The sequence below is a fragment of the Pristiophorus japonicus genome, chromosome 9, assembly GCF_044704955.1.
Source record: "Pristiophorus japonicus isolate sPriJap1 chromosome 9, sPriJap1.hap1, whole genome shotgun sequence".
NCBI classification, from domain to species: domain Eukaryota; kingdom Metazoa; phylum Chordata; class Chondrichthyes; family Pristiophoridae; genus Pristiophorus; species Pristiophorus japonicus.
The window spans coordinates 213516426-213543361 of NC_091985.1; the positions used below are offsets into that span (position 1 = coordinate 213516426).

Here is a 26936-nt window from a genome sequence, read left to right on the forward strand (position 1 = left end):
TCATGGTACATCAGTCATTAAGAGTTGGCATTCAGGTACGGCAGGTGGTGAAGAAGGCAAATGGCATGTTGGTCTTCATAGCGAGAGGATTTGAGCATAAGGGAGGTCTAACTGCAGTTGTACAGGGCCTTGGTGAGGCCACACCTTGAATATTGTGTACTGTTTTGGTCTTCTAATCTGAGCAAGGCCATTCTTCCTATTGAGGGAGTGCAGTGAAGGTTCACCACACTGATTCCTGGGATGGCAGGACTGACATATGAAGAAAGACTAGATTGACAAGGATATATTCACTGGAATTTAGAAGCATGAGAGGGGCTTTCATAGAAACATATAAAATTCTGACGGGATTGGACATGTTAGATGCAGGAAGAATGTCCCCGATGTTGGGGAAGTCCAGAACCAGGGGTCACGGTCTAAGGATAAGGGGTAAGCCATTTAGGGCCGAGATGAGGAGAAACTACTTCACTTGGAGAATTGTGAACCTGTGGAATTCTCTACCACAGAAAGTTGTTGAGGCCAGTTCGTTAGATATATTCAAAAGGGAGTTAGATGTGACCCTTACGGCTAAAGGGATCAAGGGGTATGGGAAGAAAGCAGGAATGGGGTACTGAAGTTGCATGATCAGCCATAATCATATTGAATGGTGGTGCAGGCTCGAAGGGCCGAATGGCCTACTCCTGCACCTATTTTCTATGTTTTTATCTTTCTATGATTCTTTAAATTAAAAACATTTAATACTGAAATAAATGGGTTGAATACGAGGAACAACTAAAAAAACCCGAATGCTGCTATTAGATCAGCAAAATGTCGAATGGAAAATGGATTGCAGACAACTGTGGCAGTAATGGGAAGAGCTTTTTTAGTTATGTGAAGAGTCAGAGACTAACAAAGAGTGTATTGGGCCACTGAAAGATGTTCAAGGACAGATTAAAAAGGGCTCATGAGCAGTGGTGGAAATATTAAATGAGTACTTTGCTTCAGTTTTCATCCTTCAAGATGATGCTTGGATATTAGAATTGAATAATACTGGTTTTGTTAGTAACATTATATTGAAGAACATATTGTTTTAGAAATTATTAAGAGCTTGAAAATAGCAGCCATGCAGGATTCTATCCGCCTGAGGGTCCTCCGGGAAATGGAACAAGTGCTATGCGAATCCTTGAATTGTATTTTTAATAGCTTCCTGCATTCTGGAATGGTTCCACCAGATTGGAAGGAGGCTAATGAAGTTGCATTTAAAAAAAAATAAAGGTGACAAGGCAGAGCCGGGTAGCTATAGGCCCCTCAGTTTAGCATCAGTAATAACTAAAATACTTGAAGGAATCATAAGGAATGTATGGAAGGATATACTTGCATTGGAGGCAGCTCAGAGAAGGTGCACTAGGTTGATTCCAGAGAAAAGGAGGTCGACTTATGAAGTACAGATGAGTAGGTTGGGTCTATACTCAATGGAGATTAGAAGAATGAGAGGTGATCTTATTGAAGCATTAGGTACTGAGGGGGCTTGACAAGGTCGATGCGGAGAGGACGTTTCCACTCGTGGGGCAATCCAGAACTAGGGAGCATAGTTTAAGAATAATGGGTCGCTAATTTAAAACTGAGATGAGAAGGAATTTGTTCTCTCAGAGGGTTGATAATCTGTGGAATTCTCTGCCCCAGAGAGCTGCGGAGGAACGGTTATTGACCATATTTATGTTGGAGATAGACAGATTTGTGATTGCAAAGAGAGTGAAGGATTATGGTGAGAAAGCAGGGAAGTAGAGTTCAGCCCAAGACCAGATCAGCCATGATCTTATTAAATGATGGAGCAGGCTCAAGGGGCCAAATGGCCTACTCCTGCTCCAAATTCTTATGTTAAAACACCATCACCTCATATTTGTACCTGCAGCTCACCAACCTTATTTACCACACTTTGTGCGTTTACACACATGCATTGTAAACCTGCCTTAGACCTTCTTTTATTCTCTCTTAGTCTGACCCCCACCTAATACCTTACTATTTCTTAGCCTAGTGCTATCTGACCCTCCCAATCCTTTGTGCACCTCGTTTCTCCTTTCTAATGCTACATTCTGGTCCCCTGCCCTTGCCAAATTAGTTGCAACCTTACTCAACAGTATTAGCAACCCCCCCCCCCACCTTCCAAGCGAGGATATTGGTCCCAGTTCTGTTGAAGTGCAACCTGTTGGGCCTGTACAGGTCCCACCTCCACCAGAACCGGTCCTAACGGCCAGGGAATTAACGTCCTCTCTCCTGCACCATCTCTCCAGCCACGCATTCAGCTGCTCTCCAGGTACTAGCTTGTGGCACCAGAAGTAATTCGGAGATTACTATCTTTGAGGTGCTGCTTTTTTCATCTCGTTCCTCGCACCCTCAAATCTGCCCATAGGACCTCATCCCTCTTTCAACCTATTTCGTTGATACTAATATAGAGTACGACTTCTGTCTGCTCCCCCTCCCCCTCAGAATGCTCTGCAGCCGTTCTGGGACTCCTTGACATTGGTAGCAGAGAGCCAATACACCATCGTGGAATTACTTATGCGGCTGATGAAAAGCTTGTCTGTTCCCGTAATTATAGAATCTCCTATCACTTTTGCGTTCCCGATCTTCCTACACCCCCTTTTACAGCTGAGCCACCTGTGGTGCCATGGACTTGGTTCTGGCTGTACTCCTCAGAGGAACCATGCCCTAATCCGTATGTAGTACAGAAGACCAGTAGCCTATAAACACGCTTCACCAGGAAGGCAAATGGAATGTCAGGAAGGCAAATGGACTGCTGATCTTTATTGCAAGGTGGATAGAGTATAAAAGCAGAGAAATACTGCTACAATTGTATAGGATATTGGTGAGACCACATCTGGAGTACGGCATACAATTTCGTTCTCCATATTTAAGGAAAAATATACCTGCATTGGAGGCTCTTCAGAGAAGGTTAACTAGGTTGATTCCGGAGATGAGGGGGTTCACTCATGAGGATAGGTTGCGTAGGTTGGGCCTATACACATTGGAGTTCAGAAGACTGAGCGGTGATCTTAGTAAAACTTACAAGATAATGACGGGGCTCACCAAGGTGGATGCAGAGAGGATATTTCCACTCATAGGCGAAACTAGAACTAGGGGACATAGAATAAGGGACCGCCCATTTAAAACTGAGATGAGGAGATAGTTTTTCTCTCAGAGGGTTGTAAATCTATGGGATGCTCTGCCGCAGAGAGATGTGGAGGCTGGGTCATTGAATATATTTAAGGTGGAGATAGATAGATTTTTAAGCGATAAGGGAGTAAAGGGTTGTGGGGAGCGGGAAGGGAAGTGGAGCTGCGTCCATGATCGGATCAGCCATGATCTTATTGAATGGCGGAGCATGCTCGAGGGGCCAAATGGCCTACTCCTGCTCCTATTTCTTATATTCGTATCTGACTTCGTCTATACCTGTGCCAAAATATGTCAAAATTATTTCAAATATTCCGCTTAAAGAAGACTTTAAGTAAAAATAACAAGTTGCATTCACATAGTTCCTTCAACGTAACAAAACGTCCCAAGGTACCTCACAAGAGCATTATCAATCAAAGTTTGACATCAAGCCACAGATGGAGATACCAGGACAGATGACCAAAAGCTTGGTCAAAGAGGTAGGTGTTAAGGAGCATCTTAAATGAGGAAAGAGAAGTAGCGAGGTGGCGAGGCTTAGAGAGGGAATTCCTGAGCTTCGTGCCAAGGTAGCTAAAGGAACGACCACCAATGTTGGAGTAGGATGGCAATATTGGAGGCACACAAAGTTGGCGAAGGTTTGGAGAGATGGAGGAGGTTATATAGTTGGGGGGCGGGGGGGGGCACGTAGTTATTTGAAAACAAAAATGAGAATTTTAAAACTGAGGCATTGCTGGACCCGGAGCCAATGTAGTCAGTGAGCACATGCGTGCTGGGTGAACGGGACTTGGTTGTAGTCAAGATATTGGCAGCGGAGTTTTGGATGAGCACATATTTAAGGAGGGTGGAAGATGCCCTTTGATAATGTACCACCTAAGAGATATATAGACAGGAAAATGCCACTTAAGGGAACTGTGACCCGGTGCAAAGATGTAGTATGGGAAACCAAAATCGAAATGCATGATGACTGCAGTTCCACAGAACTGTGTGCTTGGACTGCTCTTATTGACCACAGATATCATTCAACGTAGAAACACTTTAAACTTTGGAAATAAATTCGGGGGAAGGATACATATCTTAAATAAACATATTAAATGGAACAGAGAAGCAGACATTTTCTGATGTGTAGATGCAGAGGTCATTAGAGGTGACAGTGCAAAAGGTTATGCATGAACAATTAGATAGAATTATTGCTTTGTGTCTTGATGGATACATCCAGAAATGTCCTTTGGCTTTTACCACTCGGCTGCAATAAATTTCTGGCGATAGAGTAAAAAATCGAGGTGGTAATGTGAAATTGCTTAAATACGTGAATTATGCTGCAGTTGGATTTTTGAGTTCAGATTTTTGAAGGAAGAATGAAAAATAAATGGACACGGTTCATCTTAGATCTGCTATAATGTTTCAGGGATGAGGTGTTACCGTTTTCAAGGTATACTTGATAGGGCAATGCAGTTCCCACTGGAGCTGAGAAGACTGAGGGATGACCTGATAGAGGTCTTGAAGACTACAAATTGCAGTGGTAAGAAAAATGGTGAGACATTGTTTTCAATAGTCAGTGAAATGGTAATGAGTGGAATCAACGTGAAGCCAATTACAAAAATAATAAACTGGCTATATTGAATATCATCTTTATGCAGAGCTTGGTAAGAATATGACAAAATGACACTATGTTATAAACCTCTATTCATGCGAATGTTAGAGATAGAAACAGAGAAACATAGAAAGTAGGTGCAGGAGTAGGCAATACGGCCCTTCGAGCCTGCACCACCATTCAATATGATCATGGCTGATCATGCAACTTCAGTACCCCATTCCTGCTTTCTCTCCATACCACTTGATCTCTTTAGCCGTAAGGGTCACATCTAACTCCCTTTTGAATATAGCTAACGAACTGGCGTCAACAACTTCTGTGGTAGAGAATTCCACAGGTTCACAATTCTCTGAGTGAAGAAGTTTCTTCTCATCTCGGTCCTAAATGGCTTACCCCTTATCCTTAGACCGTGACCCCTGGTTCTGGACTTTCCCAACATCGGGAACATTCTTCCTGCATCTAACCTGTCCAATCCCGTCAGAATTTTATATGTTTCTATGAGATCCCCTCCCATTCTTCTAAATTACAGTGAATATAGGCCCAGTCGATCCAGTCTTTCTTTATATGTCAGTTCGGCCATCGCGGGAATCAGTCTGATGAACCTTAGCTGCACTCTGTCAATAACAAGAATGTCCTTCCTCATAGTAGCAGACCAAAACTGCACACAATACTCAAGGTGTAGTCTCACCAAGACCCTGTATCATTGCAGTAAGATCTCCCTGCTCCTATACTCAAATCCCCTCGCTATGAAGGCCAGCATGTCGTTTGCCTTCTTTACTGCCTGCTGTACCTGCACGCCGACCTTCAATGACTGATGTACCATGACACCCAGATCTCGATGTATCTCCCCTTTTACTAATCTGTCACCATTCAGATAATAACCTGTCTTCCTGTTTTTGCCACCAAAGTGGATAACCTCACACTTATCCATATTATACTTCATTTGCCATGCATATGTCCATTCACCTAACCTGTCCCCCTGAAGCCTCCTAGAATCCTCCTCACAGCTCACACAGCCACCCAGCTTAGTGTCAACTGCAATCTTGGAGATATTACATTCAATTCCTTCGTCTAAATCATTAATGTATATTGTAAATAGCTGAGGTCCCAGCACTGAACCCTGCGGCACCCCAATAGTCATTAACTTGACATTCTGAAAAGGACCCGTTTATTCCCACTCTTTGCTTCCTATTTGCCAGCCAGTTCTCTATCCACGTCAATACATTACCCCCAATACCATGTCCTTTAATTTTGCACACTAATCTCTTGTGTGGGACCTTGTCAAAAGCCTTTTGAAAGTCTAAATACACCACATCCACTGATTCTCCCCACTGTCCACTCTACTAGTTACATCCTCAAAAAATTCTAGAAGATTTGTCAAGCATGATTTCCGTTGCATAAATCCATGTTGACTTGGACCGATCCTGTCACTGCTTTCCAACTGCTCTGCTTTTTCATCTTTAATAATTGATTCCAATATTTTCCCCACTACCGATGTCAGGCTAACCAGTCTATAATTCCTTTTTTTCTCCGTCCCATCTTTTTTAAATAGTGTGACGGAGAAAACCATCCAATCCATAGGAACTGAACCAGAGTCTAAAGAATGTTGGAAAATGACTACCGATGCATTCACTATTTCTAGGGCCACTTCCTTAAATACTCTAGGATTCAGACTATCAGGCTCTGGGGATTTATCGGCCATCAGTTCCTTTAATTTCCCTAACACCATTTCCTGACTAATAAGGATTTCCCTCAGTTCCCCCTTCTCGCTAGACCCTCCGTCCCCCTAGTATTTTCGGGAGGTTATTCGTGTCATCCTTAGTGAAGACAGAACCAAAGTATTTGTTCAATTGGTCTGCCATTTCCTTGTTCCCCATTATGAATTCCCCTGATTCTGCCTGCAAGGGACCTACATTACTGTTCACTAATCTTTTTCTCTTCGCATATCTGTAGAAGCTTTTGCTGTCAGTTTTTATGTTCGCTGCAAGCTTACTCTCATACTCTCTTTCCCCCCTCCTAATTAAACTCTTAGTCTTCCTCGCTGAATTGCAAATTTTTCGCACTCCTCAGGTTTGCTGCTTTTCCTGGCCAATGTATATGCCTCATTCTTGGATTTAACACTTTCCCTAATTTCCCTTGTTAGCCACGGTTGAGCCACGTTCCCTTTTTTATTCCTTTCCCACACAGGATGTACAATTGTTGTAGTTCATCCATGTGATATTTAAATCTCTGCCATTGCCTATCCACCGTCAACCCTTTAAGTATCATTCGCCAGTCTATCCTAGCCAATTCACGTCTCATACCATCGAAGTTTCCTTTCTTTAAATTCAGGATCCTAGTCTTTGAATTATCTGTGTTACTCTCCATCTTAATTAAGAATATTATGGTCAGTCTTCCCCAAGGGCCAAGAGTAAGCACGACCAGATTGCTAATTAATCCCCTCTCGTTACACAAGACCCAGTCTAGGATGGCCTGTTCTCTAGTTGGTTGCTCGACATATTGGTCTAGAAAACCATCACTTACACACTCCAGGGAATCCTCCTCCATAGTATTGCTACCAGTTTGGTTCACCCAATCAATGTGCAGATTAAAGTCACCCATGATAACTGCTGTACCCTTATTACACGCATCCCTAATTTCCTGTTTGATGCCATCCCCAACCACCCTGCTATGGTTTGGTGGTCTGTACACAAATCCCACTCATGTTTTCTGCTCTTTGGTGTTTCGCAGTTCTACCGATATAGATTCCAAATCAACCACACTAATGTCCTTCCTTACATTGCATTAATCTCCTCTTTAACCATTAAAGCTACTCCACCTCCTTTTCCTTCCTGTCTGTCCTTCCTGAATATTGAATACACCTGGATGTTGAGTTCCCAGCCTTGGTTTCCTTGGAGCCATGTCTCCGCAATCCCAATTACATCATATCTGTTAAAAGCTATCTGCTGCGCAGTCAATTCATCCACCTTATTACGCATACTCCTTGCATTGAGAGTCAGAGTATTCAGGCTTGCTTTTTTAACACTTTTTGTCCTTTTAGAATGATGTTGTAATGTGGCCCTTTTTGATTTTTGCCCTTGATTTCTCTGCCCTCCACTCTTGCTTTCATCCTTCCTACATTTTGCTTCTGCCCCCTTTTTACTTCCCTCTGCCTCCCTGCATAGATTCCCATCCCCCTGCCTTTTTAGTTTAAACTCTCCCCAACATTACCAAATGAAATTAGTTAGTCCCGTGAAAAGCAGGACTATTAATTCCTGTGGCTACCCGTCAGGAAAATAGAATTAGACTTTCTGGGATATAAAAAATATGGAGGGAATAGTAATCTAGTTGATTTTTTTCAGATGGTCGCCAGCCTGGTAGAGAAAAGAGTGCCTATGGATGTTGTTTATATGTATTTCTAAAAGGCATTTGATAAGGTTATGTACAAGAAATAATAGCAAAAATGAAAGTGTGTGGAACTGGAGAAAACGTGGTGATATGGGTTGGAAATTGATTGGAGACTAGGAGACAGAGAGTAGGGATCAATTATAAATTGTCTGATTGGTGCGATGTGAAACGGGCTGTCATTTATTCTGGTTCCTCAGCTTCTCGCTATAGTTTTCAATTATTTGATAAAAAAATAGAAATTTGCATATTCTAAATTTGTACTTAGTTGGGAGTCACAGTGATTATTGCAGATTGCAGCAGGAATTTCCAATGTATGGAAAACAGTTTAAGTGATTGGAAAAGCAGTGGCAAACGGATCTCAAACAGAGAAGTTTGAGGACATCCATGCAGGATCCAAAAAAGATCATTTCGAATATTTTCCATATCATGAGAAACTGGGAACTGTAGAAATATTTCAGTGTCCATGCACACACATCATTAAATGTAGCAGACAGGTACACAATCAAAGCATTATTGGAATGTTGGCCTTTATGTCACGGGAGCTAGACAATCCAGTGTAGTATTCAGCAAGCAGCGGATTGGAACTGGGTACCAGATTTTTACATTTTAAACTCTCCTCTGCACTGTTCTTGCTGGGAGAGAGTGGTTAAATTCCCAATTCTTGTTTCCTCTTTGTCAACGAATGTTATACCTGTCATGCCATAGTTTTTCATACGATATTCCTGATTTTTTTTCCATAACAAGCTTCTTTTGAGACGATTTGTCAAATATTTTGGTAAAATTCATATATATTTTTATTTACATCTATTATTCAAATTGATCAGTGCTTTTATTATTCCAATTGGTCGCTGTTTCAAAAAATTCTACTACCTTTGTCAAACATGACAAAGGAGAATCAGTTGATGTGGTATATTTGGACTTTCAGAAGGCTTTCGACAAGGTCCCACACAAGAGATTAATGTGCAAAGTTAAAGCACATAGAATTGGGGGTAGTGTGCTGACGTGGATTGAGAACTGGTTGTCAGACAGGAAGCAAAGAGTAGGAGTAAATGGGTACTTTTCAGAATGGCAGGCAGTGACTAGTGGGGTTCCGCAAGGTTCTGTGCTGGGGCCCCAGCTGTTTACATTGTACATTAATGATTTAGATGATGGGATTAAATGTAGTATCTCCAAATTTGCGGATGACACTAAGTTGGGTGGCAGTGTGAGCTGCGAGGAGGATGCTATGAGGCTGCAGAGTGACTTGGATAGGTTAGGTGAGTGGGCAAATGCATGGCAGATGAAGTATAATGTGGATAAATGTGAGGTTATCCACTTTGGTGGTAAAAACAGAGAGACAGACTATTATCTGAATGGTGACAGATTAGGAAAAGGGAAGGTGCAACGAGACCTGGGTGTCATGGTACATCAGTCATTGAAGGTTGGCATGCAGGTACAGCAGGTGGTTAAGAAAGCAAATGGCATGTTGGCCTTCATAGCGAGGGGATTTGAGTACAGGGGCAGGGAGGTGTTGCTACAGTTGTACAGGGCCTTGGTGAGGCCACACCTGGAGTATTGTGTACAGTTTTGATCTCCTAACTTGAGGAAGGACATTCTTGCTATTGAGGGAGTGCAGCGAAGATTCACCAGACTGATTCCCGGGATGGTGGGACTGACCTATCAAGAAAGACTGGATCAACTGGGCTTGTATTCACTGGAGTTCAGAAGAATGAGAGGGGACCTCATAGAAACGTTTAAAATTCTGACGGGTTTAGACAGGTTAGATGCAGGAAGAATGTTCCCAATGTTGGGGAAGTCCAGAACCAGGGGTCACAGTCTAAGGATAAGGGGTAAGCCATTTAGGACCGAGATGAGGAGAAACTTCTTCACCCAGAGAGTGGTGAACCTGTGGAATTCTCTACCACAGAAAGTAGTTGAGGCCAATTCACTAAATATATTCAAAAGGGAGTTAGATGAAGTCCTTACTACTCGGGGATCAAGGGGTATGGCGAGAAAGCAGGAAGGGGGTACTGAAGTTTCATGTTCAGCCATGAACTCATTGAATGGCGGTGCAGGCTAGAAGGGCTGAATGGCCTGCTCCTGCACCTATTTTCTATGTTTCTATGTCTATGTTTCTATGACTTATATTTCAGAAATCCGTGCTGGTTGTCTTTGATTAACTCCTATCTGTTTTGGTCTACACATAACTCCAGTCTCACACCTACCCTTCAAGACAACTAGTCTGGGAATAAATGCATCATTGCTAGTGTCGCCAACGTCCCGAGTGTAAAACAGAAAATGGCAAGCTCACCAGTTGATAAAGGAGCTCTTGCCAGCCGAATGGTTTCCCATCAGCATCACCGTGATCTTCTTCCTTGGAGCCAAGAGGCAGAGTCCCAGCTGGTTGGCAATGGCTACCAGTCCTGTCAACAGCAGAAAGGTCACTCGTGATCTCATTCCAAACAGTAACATTGTGGGTTGGGTCTACGTTAAAGTGACAGAGAGGCGGAATTTTAACCCAGGGCGATGGTGTAAAAGGGGACATATCCAATAAGTCTTCCATTTTATACCACGCCCGATTTTGTGTCTCATTGAACTCAATGGAAGGCCAATTCGATGTTCCCCATTTTACAGAAGCTAAAGTACCCCCAGATAATGATAGTGGGACGGGGAAGGTAGCGATATTAAATTAGCCTGCTTAATATACATGAGACCTTGATTGTGAGAAAAATCAAAGAGGGATCAACTTTAACTTTGGGCGATGGAGTAAAACGGACGCTGTAAATTGGACGCCCATTATTATCCCTGGCCTAATTTCCCTTTCACTGACTTCCAGAAAAGGAGAATCTGACATGGTGTATAATGCGCATCTAGTTTTATATCACCATGGTACAGCATCGCATCAAATTACAATTACTCCCAGATAGGGAGAGGTAAAGTAGGTGGGGAATCAATTCACCCTGGGCAGTAGCACAAAATATGCGACAGTGAATCACCAGCCCACTTTGCAGTCCGTCCGATTTTCCTTTCGAATGAAGTCAATTTTGAAATAAACTGGTTGAAGTCAGCCAACGAAACGATAGATGGACTGGTCCATAGTTATCTGGTTTGCCTCTCAATCACTTCTTGCACAAAGGATAACATTCAGGCCCCCACTTCCGTAAATTTAATTCTCATTCCCCCACTCAGTAAATCTCAATCCCATTCACTCACTCAGTAAAGATCACTCCCATTCTCGCATTCTTCAAATATCATTCGCATTCCATCACTCAAAAAAATCTCACTCCCATTTCCTCACTCTATAACTATCACCCCCATTCCCTCACTCTGCAAATCGCAATCCCATTGCCGCAGTCTGGAAATCTCATTCCCATTCCCTCATTCTATCACTGGCATTGATATTCTCTCACTCTGCGAGTCTCACTCTCATTCACATTCTCTCACACTCTAAATCGCACTCCAATTCCCGCCATCTTCAAATAGTACACCCATCCCGTCACTGTATAAATCTCAGTCCCATTCCCCTATTCTGAAAATATCAGCCCTTCGTTCAGAAATTCTCACCTCCATTCCCTCAATCAGGAAATATTTTCCCCAATCCCTCACTCCATAAATCTCACTCCCGTTCCCTCACTCATTAAACCTCACTTCCATTCCCTCGATCTGTAAACCTCTTTCCCATTCCCTCAATCTCTAAACATCACTCTTATCCCCTCACTCTGTAAATCTCACTCTCATTTCCTCACTCATTAAACCTCACTCCCATTCCCTCAATCTGTAAACCTCACTCCCATTCCTTTAATCTGTAAATTTCATTCCAATTCCCTCACTCTATAAATCTCACTCCCATTCCCTCACTCTTTAAACTTCACTCCCATTCCCTCAATCTGTAAACCTCACTCCCATTCCCTCAATCTGTAAATCTCACTCTCATTTCCTCACTCATTTAGCCTCACTCCCATTCCCTCAATCTGTAAACCTATTCCCATTCCCTCAATTTGTACACCTCACTCCCATTCCCTCACTCTGCAAATCACATTCCAATTCCTTCACTGTTAAAATCATTCAAATTTCCTCACTCTGTAAATCGTACGAATATGTCCTTACTCTGTAAATCTCACTCCGCTCCTTCTTCTTTCTGCTGCTCTGCTGCGCCCAGACCAGATGGATCCAATGTAATTTAAGTAACGTGAATTCTTAAAACTGGAGTAAACCATAGAGCTTGCGTTTCAAATATATGTATAACATACATATATCTATAATGCTTCATATAAATATATATGAAGCATTATAGATATATGTACAATTTTTGAAATAATTTTTTTCCCCAGAGACAGCTGTGAGAGCGACTTCTGTCAAGGTCCTGCTGAACGCAACTTCAGCAGTTGAATTGGTGCCAACTCAGGCTGAGTGAAACCCGAGAGCGAGTGACTCAGCAACACCGAAATAAAGCTGTCAGTTGCTAACTTTCATATACGCGGGGACCGTGTGCAGTAAATATGAGTTGAAAATATATCTCAATGCTGTCCCTAAAATGCTTGCCGTCAATGTCTTACCGTGCTTTGTGTCCGTGTACAGCAAGTGACATTCCCTGAGGATCTTCTCATTAATGGAGAGGCTCACACTCTCAAAGGGATTCGAAGAGGATCGCAGCCTCAGGCTTCCTGACATTGTCTGTGCTGGGAGCTCCGCAGACTCCTTCAACCTGACCTGGGACAAGCAGGCTCATAGCTGACAAGACCATAATGCTGACACGTTATGTAACGCAGGAGGAATGTTAAGTCTATGTGTGAGTGACAGACCATATGTGCGAACCTGCTCACATCATCAGTTCAATCACTTTGGGCCCTGGTCCAACAGGACCTTTAAATCGCTGCCCACCCCAAACCAGCATTGAGTTGGGGTCAACACCCTTGGTGCTCTGTTTAATTGAAGTAATTAAAACGGAATCTGTTGTTAAGGTCTCAATGTTCTGTTTAATGTTAGTTTTAATCAAACATTTATTACTCTGCCATGGCCATACCTAACTCAGTAACTAATTACATTTGAAGATATGTTTAATCTCTCAGTGTCTAATCAAATAGCTAAACTATAATTCATGAACAACCCTTCCATGTACACCTTTTTATTCTATTAATGTAGCTCAGTCCTCTGAAATATAAAACATTCTTACAGAGCTTAACAGGGTAGATGCAGGGAGGATGTATCCTCTGACTCTGGAGTCTAGAACCACGGGTCTCAGAATAAGCAGTCGACCATTTAGGACTGAGATGGGGAGAAACTTCTTCACTCAAAGGGTGGTAAATCTTTGGCATTCTCCACCCCAGAGGGCTGTGGAGGCTAAATCTTCGACTATGTTCAAAACAGAGATAGATAGGATTTTTGATATTAATGAAATCAAGGGATATGGGGATAGTGCAGTTGAGTTGAGGTAGAATATTAGCCGCGGTCTACTTGAGTGGTGGAGCAGGCTCGAGGGGCCAAATGGCCTACTCCTGCTCTTAATTCTTATGTTCTTATGTCTAAAACAACAACTACTTCCGATCAAACTATAACATAAATATGGCTAATCCTTAGAGGCGCTGTCTTATTCATTACCTAGTGATAATGAAGCCCCTTGCTAACTACTTAGTTCCATTGGCTAGCGATCCTCTAGTTAATGTCCCAACTCTTCCTTGTGTGCTCCATACTCTAGCGAAGGCCGAGTTCGCTCAGGTAAGTACGGATGAGGCAGGACTTTTAGAACATCGAGCAGATCAATCCATTGCGATTCCACAATCCCATCACTGTCTCTAACTGCTCCTTAAATGATTCAACCATCTTCCATCCACCCCGACCCAGAATATGAATTCAGGAATCAGTCAACACAAGTGTGAAGAACTGACTCATGGTCCAAGCTTATAGTCCTTTATCTCTCTGTACCATGAAACCTGCTTAAGATAAATCTTGATTGCAACCCGTAGTACCTTGCCTTACTCTACAGGGCTCACACTCTTCGAGGCGACCTGAGAGGTATATAACATAATGAACGCCATGTTAGGTTGTCGATGAGATAGCTTATTTGTGTTTGAGAGATTGGGGAGAACCAGGGGACAACTATTTAAATTACACAACAGTAGGAATAGGCTGGCCAGACAGTAGTGCTCATTTTGTTTGCACTACCAGTTTGTGCGGTGTGCTGACTCTCTGCTCATTTTCAACTGAGAGTTGGACTGGTCTTGGCTGGGCCAGAGGTCGTCTCATATCAAATATAAATAGATTAACAGTTAACGTATGCATAGACAATGTGATCTACTGGAATGGTATTGATCATCTGAGGGGGTCGGAAGGTTTTTCTGTTTGATTAAAAACCAATGCGTATAAGGTGGCCACGGTTAATGGGAAAATAGAAGATTGGGAACATTTTAAACGACAGCAAAGGATGACTAAGAAAGCAATAAAGAAAGGGAAGATAGATTACAAAGGTAAACTTGCGCAAAACATAAAAACGGATAGTAAAAGCATTTACAGATATATAAAATGGAAAAGAGTGACTAAAGTAAATGTTGGTCCCTAAGAAGATGAGAAGGGAGATTTAATAATGGGAAATGTGGAAATGGCTGAGACCTTAAATAATTATTTTGCTTCGGTCTTCACAATGGAAGACACAGAAACCATGCCTGAAATTGCTGGTCACAGGAATGTGGGAAGGGAGGACCTTGAGACAATCACTATCACTAGGGGGGTAGTGCTGGGCAGGCTAATGGGACTCAAGGTAGACAAGTCCCCTGGTCCTGATGAAATGCATCCCAGGGTATTAAAGGAGATGGTGGAAGTTATAGCAGATGCATTCGTTATAATCTACCAAAATTCTCTGGACTCTGGGGAGGTACCAGCCGATTGGAAAGCAGCTAATGTAACGCCTCTGTTTAAAAAAGGGGGCAGACAAAAGGTAGGTAACTATAGGCCGGTTAGTTTAACATCTGTAGTGGGAAAAATGCTTGAAACTATCATTAAGAAAGAAATAGCGGGACATCTAGATATGAATAGAGCAATTAAGCAGACGCAGCATGGATTCATGAAGGGGAAATCATGTTTAACTAATTTACTGGAATTCTTTGAGGATATAATCAGCATGGTGGATAGAGGTGTACCGATGGATGTGGTGTATTTAGATTTTCAAAAGGCATTCGATAAGGTGCCACACAAAAGGTTACTGCAGAAGATAAATGTACGCGGAGTCAGTGAAAATGCATTAGCATGGCTAGAGAATTGGCTGGCGAACAGAAAGCAGAGAGTCGGGATAAATGGGTCCTTTTCGGGTTGGAAATCGGTGGTTAGTGGTGTGCCACAGGGATCGTTGCTGGGACCAATATACATAGATGACCTGGAAGAGGGTACAGAGTGTAGTGTAACAAAACTTGCAGATGACACAAAGATTAGTGGGAAAGCGGGTTGTGTAGAGGACACAGAGAGGCTGCATAGAGATTTAGATAGGTTAAGCAAACGGGCTAAGGTTTGGCAGACAGAATACAATGTCGGAAAGTGTGAGGACATCCACCTTGGGAAAAAAAACAGTAAAAGGGAATATTATATGAATGGGGAGAAATTACAACATGCTGTGGTGCAGAGGGACCTGGGGGTCCTTGTGCATGAATCCCAAAAAGTTAGTTTGCAGGTGCAACAGGTAATCAGGAAGGCGAATGGAATGTTGGCCTCCATTGCGAGAGGGATGGAGTACAATAGCAGGGAGGTCCTTCTGCAACTGTATAGGGTATTGGTGAGGCCGCACCTGGAGTACTGCATGCAGTTTTGGTCATCTTACTTAAGGAAGGATATACTAGCTTTGGAGGGGGTACAGAAACGATTCACTAGACTGATTCCGGAGATGAGGGGGTTACCTTATGATGATAGATTGAGTAGACTGGGTCTTTACTCGTTGGAGTTCAGAAGGATGAGGGGTGATCTTATAGAAACATTTAAAATAATGAAAGGGATAGACAAGATAGAGGCAGATAGGTTGTTTCCACTGGTCGGGGAGACTAGAACTAGGGGGCACAGCCTCAAAATACGGGGGAGCCAATTTAAAACCGAGTTGAGAAGGAATTTCTGCTCCCAGAGGGTTGTGAATCTGTAGAATTCTCTGCCCAAGGAAACAGTTGAGGCTAGCTCATTGAATGTATTCAAGTCACAGATAGATAGATTTTTAACCAATAAGGGAATTAAGGGTTATGGGGAGAGGGCGGGTAAGTGGAGCTGAGTCCACGGCCAGATCAGCCATGATCTTGTTAAATGGCGGAGCAGGCTCGAGGTGCAAGATGGCCTACTCCTGTTCCTAATTCTTATGTTCTTATGTTCTTATGATTGGCCCTGTTTCTTCCAAGTATTTTGCCACTCTCAGGAGATCACATTGAGGTCGTGATCATCTTCAAAAAAGGGGACAAGTCCGACTGCAGTATCTGCAGAGGAATCTCCCTGCTGTCGGCCACAGGGAAAGTCATTGCAAGAATCCTCCTCAATCGTATTTTCCCTGTGGCTGAAGAACTCTTCCCAGAATTGCAATGCGGATTCAGTCCACTAAGGATACAACAGCCATGATTTTCACCACGTGGCAACTAAAAGAGAAATCCAGGGACCAGCACCAACCCTTGTATATGGCCTTCTTTGACCTCACAAAGCCTTTGACACTTTCAACTATGAGGAATTATTGAGCATCCTCCTCTGTTTTGGCTGCCCTCAAAAATTTTCACCTTCCTCCGTCTGCTCCACGAAGTCATGCAAGCTGTGATCCTGACCAATGGATCCACTATAGACCCAATCGAAGTCCAGGCCAAGGTTAAGCAAGGCTGCATCATCACACCAATGATCTGTTCAATCATCCTTGCTGCAATGCTACATCTCACTCTTGACAAGCTCCCCACCAGAGTGGAGCTAAATTATAGAACAGATGGGAATCTGTTCAACTTCCGCCGCCTCCAGGCCACATCCTTAGGTGTCCCATCCTCTGTCATTGGACTATTGTATGCAGATGACGCTTCCATCTGCACACACTTGGAGGGCGAAATCCATGCCATCATCAACACCTTCACCGAGGCGTACGAGAGCAAGGGTCTCACGCTAAACATTTGTGAGACAAAGGACCTTTACCAACCTGATTCCACCACACAGTACTACCACCCGATTATCAACATCAACAGCGCAGCCTTGGGCAACGTGGACCATCTTATTGTCAGCAAGAACAGACATTGATGCTGAGGTCCACAACTGCCTTCAGTATGTCAGTGCAGCCTTCAGTCGCCGGAGGAAGAGACTTTTTGAAGAATAGGATCTCAAATCCGGCACCAATCTCATGGTCCACAGGGCAGTAGTGAAAACTGCATCCTATACAGCTCAGACTATATACAGCAGACACCTCAAATCGCTGGACAAGTACCACCAGTGCTGCCTCCGCAAGATCCTGCAAATGCCCCTGCAGGACAGATGCACCAACGTCAATGTTCTCGCTCAGGCCACCATCCCCAGCATCGAAGCATTGACTATGCTCTATCAGCTCCGTTGGGCGGGCCACATCATCTGCATGCCCGACACGAGACTCCCAAAGCAAGCGCTCTATGCAGAGCTTCGACACAGCAAACGAGCCCCAGGTGTCTAGAGGAAACACCTCAAGGACACGCTCAAAGCCTCTTTAGAAAGTGCAACATCCCCACCGACTCCTGGGACTCCCTGGCCCAGGAACACCCAAAATGGAGGAAGAGCATCCGGAACGGCACTGAGCATCTCGAGTCCCATCGCCGAGAACAAGCAGAAAAGAAGCATAATCAGCGGAAGGAGCCTGCGTCAACCCAGGCTCCGCATCCACCCTTTCCTTCAACCACTGTCTGCCCCACCTGTGACAGAGACCGTAATCCCGCATTGGAATCCTCAGTCACCTGAGAACTCAATTTTATAGTGGAAGCAAGTCATCCTCAACTCCGAGGGACTGCGATGATGACTTTGAGCTAGAAAGTACTGATGCTACAAGCATGTGCACTCAGGATTGATGGGCCAGCTGGTCTTTTCCTCGGCCAGCATGTTCTTGCAACACCTCTAAAACTTTAACAGTGTGAATTATCCTTGCAATTTTCTCGGGGTCGTGTTCTCTGACCGTGGATCACGTCCACGTGGCTTCTTTCTACCCCGCTCCAGGCGTGGATGCTACCTTTGTGCATGAGTAACCAGAAATAAGGTCAATACCCAGGATCAATCCTGAATGGAGCACCTCACAGCTGCAGCGTTAGAGCCAGAAGCGTCAAGTTGATTGGACGATGTAGCTCATCCCTCTGTTGATTTGGCTGCTGCTTCACAGCGCTCAGTGTACGCGCTCTCCTCAGTCACATCACCATTCAATAAATGCTCACTGTTTGATCGGTCCGAGAGCAGCTTTGTACTCTATGCTTATCAAAGGAAGACTTGCATTGATGGAGCGCCTTGGACGAGCTCAGGACATCCTAAAGAATTTTACAGTCAATTAATTAATTTTGAGGTGCGTTACTGACGTTGTGCAGTAAATGTGGCAGCCAATTTGCATAAGCATATTCCCACAATGTGATAATGATCAGATAATCTGTTTTAATTCTATTGCTGAAGACATGGGGGCAGAACTCAACTGCTGTTCTTCACAATAGTTCCATGGGATATTTAACTCCAGCCAAGAGGTCAAAGGGGGCATCGAGTTAACTTCACTTCGGACAGTCTCCCGTCCACTAGATAGTGTGTTGAAGTCTCTGGAGTGGGGATTGAAACGACATCCTGCTAACTTAAAATCGCTATTTCTAACACAGTGCCACGGCTGGCACTGCATCTACAGCGATAATCGCTGTGTAATGGTAAACCATTAATTAATTCCCATTCCCCACACACCCACATGGTCCCCAGGTGCAGTCTGAAAAGCGTACATCCTGTCCTTTTAGAAAAAAAATGAATAATGGCCGAGAGAGATTGCTGCATATTAAAATAAGAATAAAAGATCATGTGAAACACGGTATCAGTAAATATGAGCTGGAATGTTTGTAAATGATTTGATATTAATTACTCTGTTAAAGAGCAATCTGGGCGACGTGGAAGAGTAAAGGGATTGCGGGTGCAAGGGAATGTCCAGATGACCGTAAAAGCAGATCCTCAACTGGAAATGGCCATAATAACGAATGGATTACTGGGATTTACGGAACAGCTGTAGATTATAAAAGTACAGTTGTATACACAGATGTACAACATAAAAGTAATTCTGTACATAACAGTTGAGAACATCATGCCGTTTTGGGCTCCACACATTAGGAAGGTTATTGCAGCGATAGCATGGGGGAATTTGATAGAGATGTTTAAAATTATTTTTTTTAATTATTGTACTGAGTAAATAGATGGGATTTCCTATTTTGTTCAAGAGGCTGCAACGATAGGACATAGATATCAGATTTAATGCTCGAAATTAAGACAGGAAGAGTGGACGGGGATACTGCTGTTGATGCTATGTATATGGATAGTCAAAAGGTGCTTGATAAAGTACCCCATAATAGACTTGCGAGCAATATTGAAGCCCATGGGATTAAAGAGACAGTGGCATCACTGCGTGGATAAGAAATCGGCTATGGAACAGAAAACAGTGAGTAGGGTTGAAAGTTCTTATTCAGACTGGAGGGAAGTATGCAGTGTCCCCCATGGTTTGCTGTTGAGACCACTGCTAATTTTGATACATATATGACCTGGACATGGTATACAAGTGACAGCAGGATATCAATGTTCACAGATGATACGGAACTCTATCAAACCTAGTGTGAGGAGGTTTATAATATACTTAAATAGGTCATAGACAGGCTGCTAAAGTGGACAGACATGCAGCAGTAACATTTAACGTGGAAAAGTGTGAATTGATTTCTTTGGCTGGTAAGAATGCAGAGAGGCAATTTAAACTACATGGTACATATAACTTAAAGTGGGTGAAGAAAGAAAGCAACCTGAGGATTTATGTACACAGGTCTTTGAAGGTGGCAGGGCAATTTGAGAAGCCTGTTAAAAAGGCACACTGGATCCTTGGCTTTATAAAGAGAGGCATGGAGTACAAAACCAAGGCATATGCTAATCTCTTCAAAAACACTGCATTGGACTCAGGAGTATTGTGGCCAGTTCTGGTGCCCACATTTTAGGGACCATAGAATGCATGCAAAGGAGATATACAAGAATGGTACCAGGAATGAATGAATTTAGTTATGTGGCGATACTAGAGAAACTGGGTGGTTCTACTTGGTGTAGAGAACGATCAGGTGAGATACTAATAGAGGTGTTTAAAATTATCAGGCGATTCTAAAGAATAAATAAGGAGAAACTGTTTCTAGTGGCCGAAATGTCATCAACATAAGGATACAGATTTAAGATAATTGGCAAAAAAAAACAGGTGACCCAAGTAAATAGTTGCTTCGACAGCATTGTGTTATGATCTAAGATGAACTGCCTGAAAGATTGGTGGAAGCAGATTCATAGAAACATAGAAACATAGAAAATAGGTGCAGGAGCAGGCCATTCAGCCCTTCTAGCCTGCACCGCCATTCAATGAGTTCATGGCTGAACATGAAACTTCAGTACCCCCTTCCTGCTTTCTCGCCATAACCCTTGATCCCCCGAGTAGTAAGGACTTCATCTAACTCCCTTTTGAATATATTTAGTGAATTGGCCTCAACTACTTTCTGTGGTAGAGAATTCCACAGGTTCACCACTCTCTGGGTGAAGAAGTTTCTCCTCATCTCGGTCCTAAATGGCTTACCCCTTATCCTCAGACTGTGACCCCTGGTTCTGGACTTCCCCAACATTGGGAACATTCTTTCTGCATCTAACCTGTCTAAACCCGTCAGAATTTTAAACGTTTCTATGAGGTCCCCTCTCATTCTTCTGAACTCCAGTGAATACAAGCCCAATTGATCCAATCTTTCTTGATAGGTCAGTCCCGCCATCCCGGGAATCAGTCTGGTGAACCTTCGCTGCACTCCCTCAATAGCAAGAATGTCCTTCCTCAAGTTAGGAGACCAAAACTGTACACAATACTCCAGGTGTGGCCTCACCAAGGCCCTGTACAACTGTAGCAACACCTCCCTGCCCCTGTATTCAAATCCCCTCGCTATGAAGGCCAACATGCCATTTGCTTTCTTAACCGCCTGCTGTACCTGCATGCCAACCTTCAATGACTGATGTACCATGACACCCAGGTCTCGTTGCACCTTCCCTTTTCCTAATCTGTCACCATTCAGATAATAGTCTGTCTCTCTGTTTTTACCACCAAAGTGGATAACCTCACATTTATCCACATTATACTTCATCTGCCATGCATTTGCCCACTCACCTAACCTATCCAAGTCACTCTGCAGCCTAATAGCATCCTCCTCGCAGCTCACACTGCCACCCAACTTAGTATCATCCGCAAATTTGGAGATACTGCATTTAATCCCCTCGTCTAAATCATTAATGTACAATGTAAACAGCTGGGGCCCCAGCACAGAACCTTGCGGCACTCCACTAGTCACTGCCTGCCATTCTGAAAAGTACCCGTTTACTCCTACTCTTTGCTTCCTGTCTGACAACCAGTTCTCAATCCACGTCAGCACACTACCTCCAATCCCATGTGCTTTAACTTTGCACATTAATCTCTTGTGTGGGACCTTGTCGAAAGCCTTCTGAAAGTCCAAATATACCACATCAACTGGTTCTCCTTTGTCCACTTTACTGGAAACATCCTCAAAAAATTCCAGAAGATTTGTCAAGCATGATTTCCCTTTCACAAATCCATGCTGACTTGGACCTATCATGTCACCATTTTCCAGATGCACTGCTATGACATCCTTAATAATTGATTCCATCATTTTACCCACTACTGAGGTCAGGCTGACCGGTCTATAATTCCCTGTTTTCTCTCTCCCTCCTTTTTTAAAAAGTGGGGTTACATTGGCTACCCTCCACTCCATAGGAACTGATCCAGAGTCAATGGAATGTTGGAAAATGACTGTCAATGCATCCGCTATTTCCAAGGCCACCTCCTTAAGTACTCTAGGATGCAGGCCATCAGGCCCTGGGGATTTATCTGCCTTCAATCCCATCAATTTCCCCAACACAATTTCCCGACTAATAAAGATTTCCCTCAGTTCCTCTTCCTTACTAGACCCTCTGACCCCTTTTATATCCGGAAGGTTGTTTGTATCCTCCTTAGTGAATACCGAACCAAAGTACTTGTTCAATTGATCCGCCATTTCTTTGTTCCCCGTTATGACTTCCCCTGATTCTGACTGCAGGGGACCTACGTTTGTCTTCACCAACCTTTTTCTCTTTACATACCTATAGAAACTTTTGCAATCCGCCTTAATGTTCCCTGCAAGCTTCTTCTCGTACTCCATTTTCCCTGTCCTAATCAAACCCTTTGTCCTCCTCTGCTGAGTTCTAAATTTCTCCCAGTCCCCAGGTTCGCTGCTATTTCTGGCCAATTTGTATGCCACTTCCTTGGCTTTAATACTATCCCTGATTTCCCTAGATAGCCACGGTTGAGCCACCTTCCCCTTTTTATTTTTACGCCAGACAGGAATGTACAATTGTTGTACTTCATCCATGCGGTCTCTAAATGTCTGCCATTGCCCATCCACAGTCAACCCCCTAAGTATCATTCGCCAATCTATCCTAGCCAATTCTCGCCTCATATTTCAAAAAAGAGTTGGATACATACTTGAAGGAGAACATTTTCCAGAGCTAATGAGGAAAGAGCAAGCTAGTGGAATTGGATGCATAGTGTTCCAAAGAGCCGGCACAAGAATAATGGGCCGAGCATTCTTTGTCTGTGCTATATTGTTCTACGATTCAATGCAATTTTTTTTACAGAGTTGTGAGGCTGTGGATTTCTCAACTAGATTTAGGGACCGAAATTGCTCCTTTTTTGCGCTGCATTAGCAATGCTGGGGGCACTAACGGGGGCACAATGGCATTATCAGCCGGGGGACGGGTGCGTGTGCCCCCTGGGAAATTGCCCCTGAATTTTGTGGTGTGCTGTCCCGGCAGCACAGCACACTGCAACTAGCGCCTTTGACGGTCATCCATTACTGACTGTTAACTGACCTGTGAAATGGCCCTGCAAAAGGATCCAGTTGAATAAAACTCTGACCAGTGGTTCAGGAATAAGGCCACTGCATCTTCTCATTGTAATTTTGATAGGCAGTAACGGACAATATTTCAGAATAAATTTCAAAATGTCAATGTCAAAGAATAGATTAGTTAGTTGGTTGAAGTAAAGTGAGCTAAAGTGATATGGGATCTGAGTGAGCACATAGAATTCTCAATACTGCTCATGGATAAACTGTACAGAATGGTTGGGCCTATTCCACGTTGAAATTAATATGTGATTCTGCCTTAGGACCCCTTGTTCTTGGGGGGAGGCATTGTTTGCTCCCTTTGAATTAGCACTTTGGTACTCTCAAAATATATTTGGATTTGAGCAATCACAGAAAACAAAGCAGACACCGTGCTCAGTGAATGTAGGAAACAGTAAAGGCGGTACAGATAGGAAACAATAAGCTTAGATAAAAGGAAACCGGAATAACAATAATCACAGGGAAAGGGAAACAGTAAACATAGGGAACAGTAGGCATAGATAAAAGAAAACTGGAATAACAATAATCACAGGGAAAGGGAAACAGTAAACATTGGAAGGAAGAAAACATAGGAAATACTAAACATAGAAAACAAGTAATGTAGGAAACAGGACACTAAGATAACATTAAACATAGGAAATAAGAAAATTAATAAGCAATACACATAGTTAACTAGAAACATCCTGTCAGGAAACGAAGTAATCAGTAAACAAAGAAAACATACATGAAACATAGAAAAGGGGAAACGAAGGTAGGACAAAGTAAACTTAGGAAACAGGAGACACAGTAAACAGGACACGGAGGAACAGGAGTACGCCATTCAAACTTTCGTGTTTGTTCCGCATTCAGTAGCATCGTGGTTAATCTGCAATCAACTCCATTTAACCGCCTTTTCTCAATACCACTCAATACCCTTACCTACAAAAACGTTATCGATGTCACTCTTGAAAATCATTGGATCTTGGAAACGATTGTAATTCGGAAATGATGAGAGAGAAAAGCGAGCAACATTTTTCCCCAGAAGGTTACAATATAGCAGTGATTATGTATAAATGCATTTCATGGAGGGAGGGAGGTTAGCGAGGGCATCCTTTGTGGTTTGGAGTATGGAAATATTAAAGGCATTGAAGAGGTCTTCAGCGAGGACGGCCTGAGGTAGTTGTAATGTAATGTTACAGTACAATAACTACCACTAATGTTACAGTAGAGTCATGAACAATGGTAGAGAGTTACCACCAGTACCGTTAGAGTAGAAAAGTAATGTTGGCAGTTAACAAACGTGCAAGTTCCAAAAGACATTCAGTCCTCAAAACGGTTAATCTCTGCCATTTCACCAGTGCGACATACCATGGAAAAGCAATTCCATTGGGTATTTTTTATTACAATTCAATAAAGCTTATCGAAATTACTGTTGGTGACAATACTCCAACATTATGAGTGCTAACTTTTGCATTACTGGTGCCTGCCTTGTTAGTGACATTACTGTTACTAACTCTATGCTAATATTAAGGATGATGTCCCTACTCTAACATTACCAGTGGTGATCTTAGTCTAATACAACAGATGGTTTACTGTACTCTAATATTACTTGAGGCGACCCCTTCTCGAACATTACTGGTGATAACTCTATTCTAGCATTATTTGAGGTTAACCGTATACTAACATTATCGGTGGTGAATTACTGCAACATCTTTGATGGTGGCACAACTCTAACATAGCTGGCGATTACTCTATTCTAACATTACTGGTGATGAATCTACTCCAACATCACTGGTGGAGATCCTGCTCTAACATTACTGGTGATGACTCTATTCTAACATTACTGGTGATGACTCTACTCTAACATTACTGGTGATGAATCTACTCTAACATTACTAGTGGTGACCCTACTCGATTTTATTAGTGGCAATCCTACTCTAACATCACTGGTGGTGATCCTAATCTAACATTACTGGTGGTGATCCTACTCTAACATCACTGGTGGTGACCCTACTCGAACATTACTTGTCCCAGGTGTCCCAACACTAATGTTAATGATAGTGACCCAAAAATAACGTTACAGGTAGTGACGCTACCTCAACTTGGCTGAAGCTATTCTAACTTTACCGGTGATGACGACATTCTAACATTACTGATGGTGATTAATATAGTAACGGTGTTGGCGCGAGGTGATGTTAATGGCCCGAGAGTGCGGCTGTCTCTGCAATGCAGAAGATCTGTTTCAGAAACTCAGCTCAGAGTTGAACACAACATCAAGGTGGAAACAACCTGACTCAGCTTGAGATACTGAATGTGTATCAGAACACGAATGTTGATAACGACTTGGTGCAGGCTGGGGCACTGGTTGCAGAGCAGGATGGAGTGAGTGCCGAAGGACGGGACTGTGGGGAGTGACCAAAGCAGCTGATTCCTCAGAATGTCCGCAAAATTTGCATCATCACCATCTACAGTAAGGTCATCAGCTATATAGTGGGAAAACAGAATAAACAGCAGAAATGTGACAGTGTAATTACCACCAGTACTGTTAGAATACCGTCAATGTCAATAATGTTACGTATCGAACTTATTCGAGCATTTGGCAGAAAAAAAAGAAAGCAAAGTATTTCTAAATGCTTAGCGATTGGAGAATGTTGGTATTCAGAGGGACCTATGTGTCCTTGTAAATAAAACTCTGAAATTTAACTTGCAGGTACAGCAAGGAATCAAGGAAGAAAATGGCATGTTGGCCTTTATTACAAAGGGTTTTGAGTATAAGAGTAATGACGTCTTACTGCAATCATATAGGAAAATGGTGCGATCACCACCAGTCATATTAGAGTCGGATCACCACCAGAAATGTTGGTGTAGGGTCACCTCAATAATGTTACGGTAGGGTCACCACAAGTAATGTTAGAGCAGGATCACCATGCGTAATGTTACAGCAGGGACGCCACTAGTCATGTTCGAGAAATGTCAATACCAGTAATGTCAGAATAGGAGCGCCATCATTAATGTTATTGTACAATCACCATCATTAATGTTGGAGTAGGGTCACCAACATTAACGTTCATATAGGGTCACAACCAGTAAGGTTAGAGCAGGATCACCACTGGTAATGAGTAGAGTCACGGCCAATAAGGTTGGAGTAGTATCACCAACAGTTATGTTGCATAAGGGTCACCAGCAGTAATACTGGAATAGATTCTCTCCCAGTAATGTTAGAGCAGAGTCACCACCAGTAATATTAGAGTAGGGTCAACATCAATAATGTTAGATTAAGGACACCGCTCGTAATGTTAGAGAAATGTAAATACTAGGAACGTTAGAGTAATATCACCACCAGTATTGTTAGTGTAGAGTCACGAAAATAATGTTGGAGTAGGGTCTCTGCCAGTAAGGCGAGAGTAAGATTACCACCTGTAAAGTGCTTAAACGAAAGATGAGGTGCTATTCCTCAAGCTTACATTAAGCTGCATTCGAAAAGTGCAGGAGTCCAACCATGGGGATATCAGAGTGGGAATGAAGTGAAGAATTAAAGTGACGGATGACCAGAAGCCCAAGATCACACTTACGGACTGAACGGTCATGTTCCATTAGAGTCACCACCTATAATGTTAGTGTAGTATCAACATCAGTAATGTAAGAGTAGGGCCTATACCAGTAATGTAAGAGTAGTGTCACGACCAGTGATGGTGGAGTAGGGTCACCACCAGTAATGTTAG

The 26936-nt window shown here is 42.9% G+C and overlaps 1 protein-coding gene and 1 pseudogene across 7 annotated transcripts in view; both read right to left on the reverse strand.

Annotated features, from left to right (window-relative positions):
- The window catches only part of LOC139273619 (uncharacterized), a 41246-nt gene extending 28406 nt beyond the window's left edge, over positions 1-12840 (reverse strand). For 5 of the 7 annotated variants that reach the window (XR_011595253.1, XM_070890579.1, XM_070890576.1 and 2 more), the window contains exons 1-2: positions 12661-12840; positions 10416-10527 (exon numbers count right to left, since the gene is read on the reverse strand). Coding sequence is in view for 6 of the 7 variants with exons in the window: in XM_070890579.1 (XP_070746680.1) it covers positions 10416-10527; positions 12661-12775 (227 nt within the window). In the remaining variant the exon portion in view is untranslated. Of the gene's footprint in view, positions 1-10415; positions 10528-12211; positions 12411-12660 lie in introns of those variants that run through there. The other 2 variants (XM_070890574.1, XM_070890575.1) reach the window with 2 other exon arrangements.
- LOC139274114 (zinc finger protein 585A-like) overlaps positions 1-26936 on the reverse strand; it is a 452513-nt pseudogene that overhangs the window by 149439 nt on the left and 276138 nt on the right.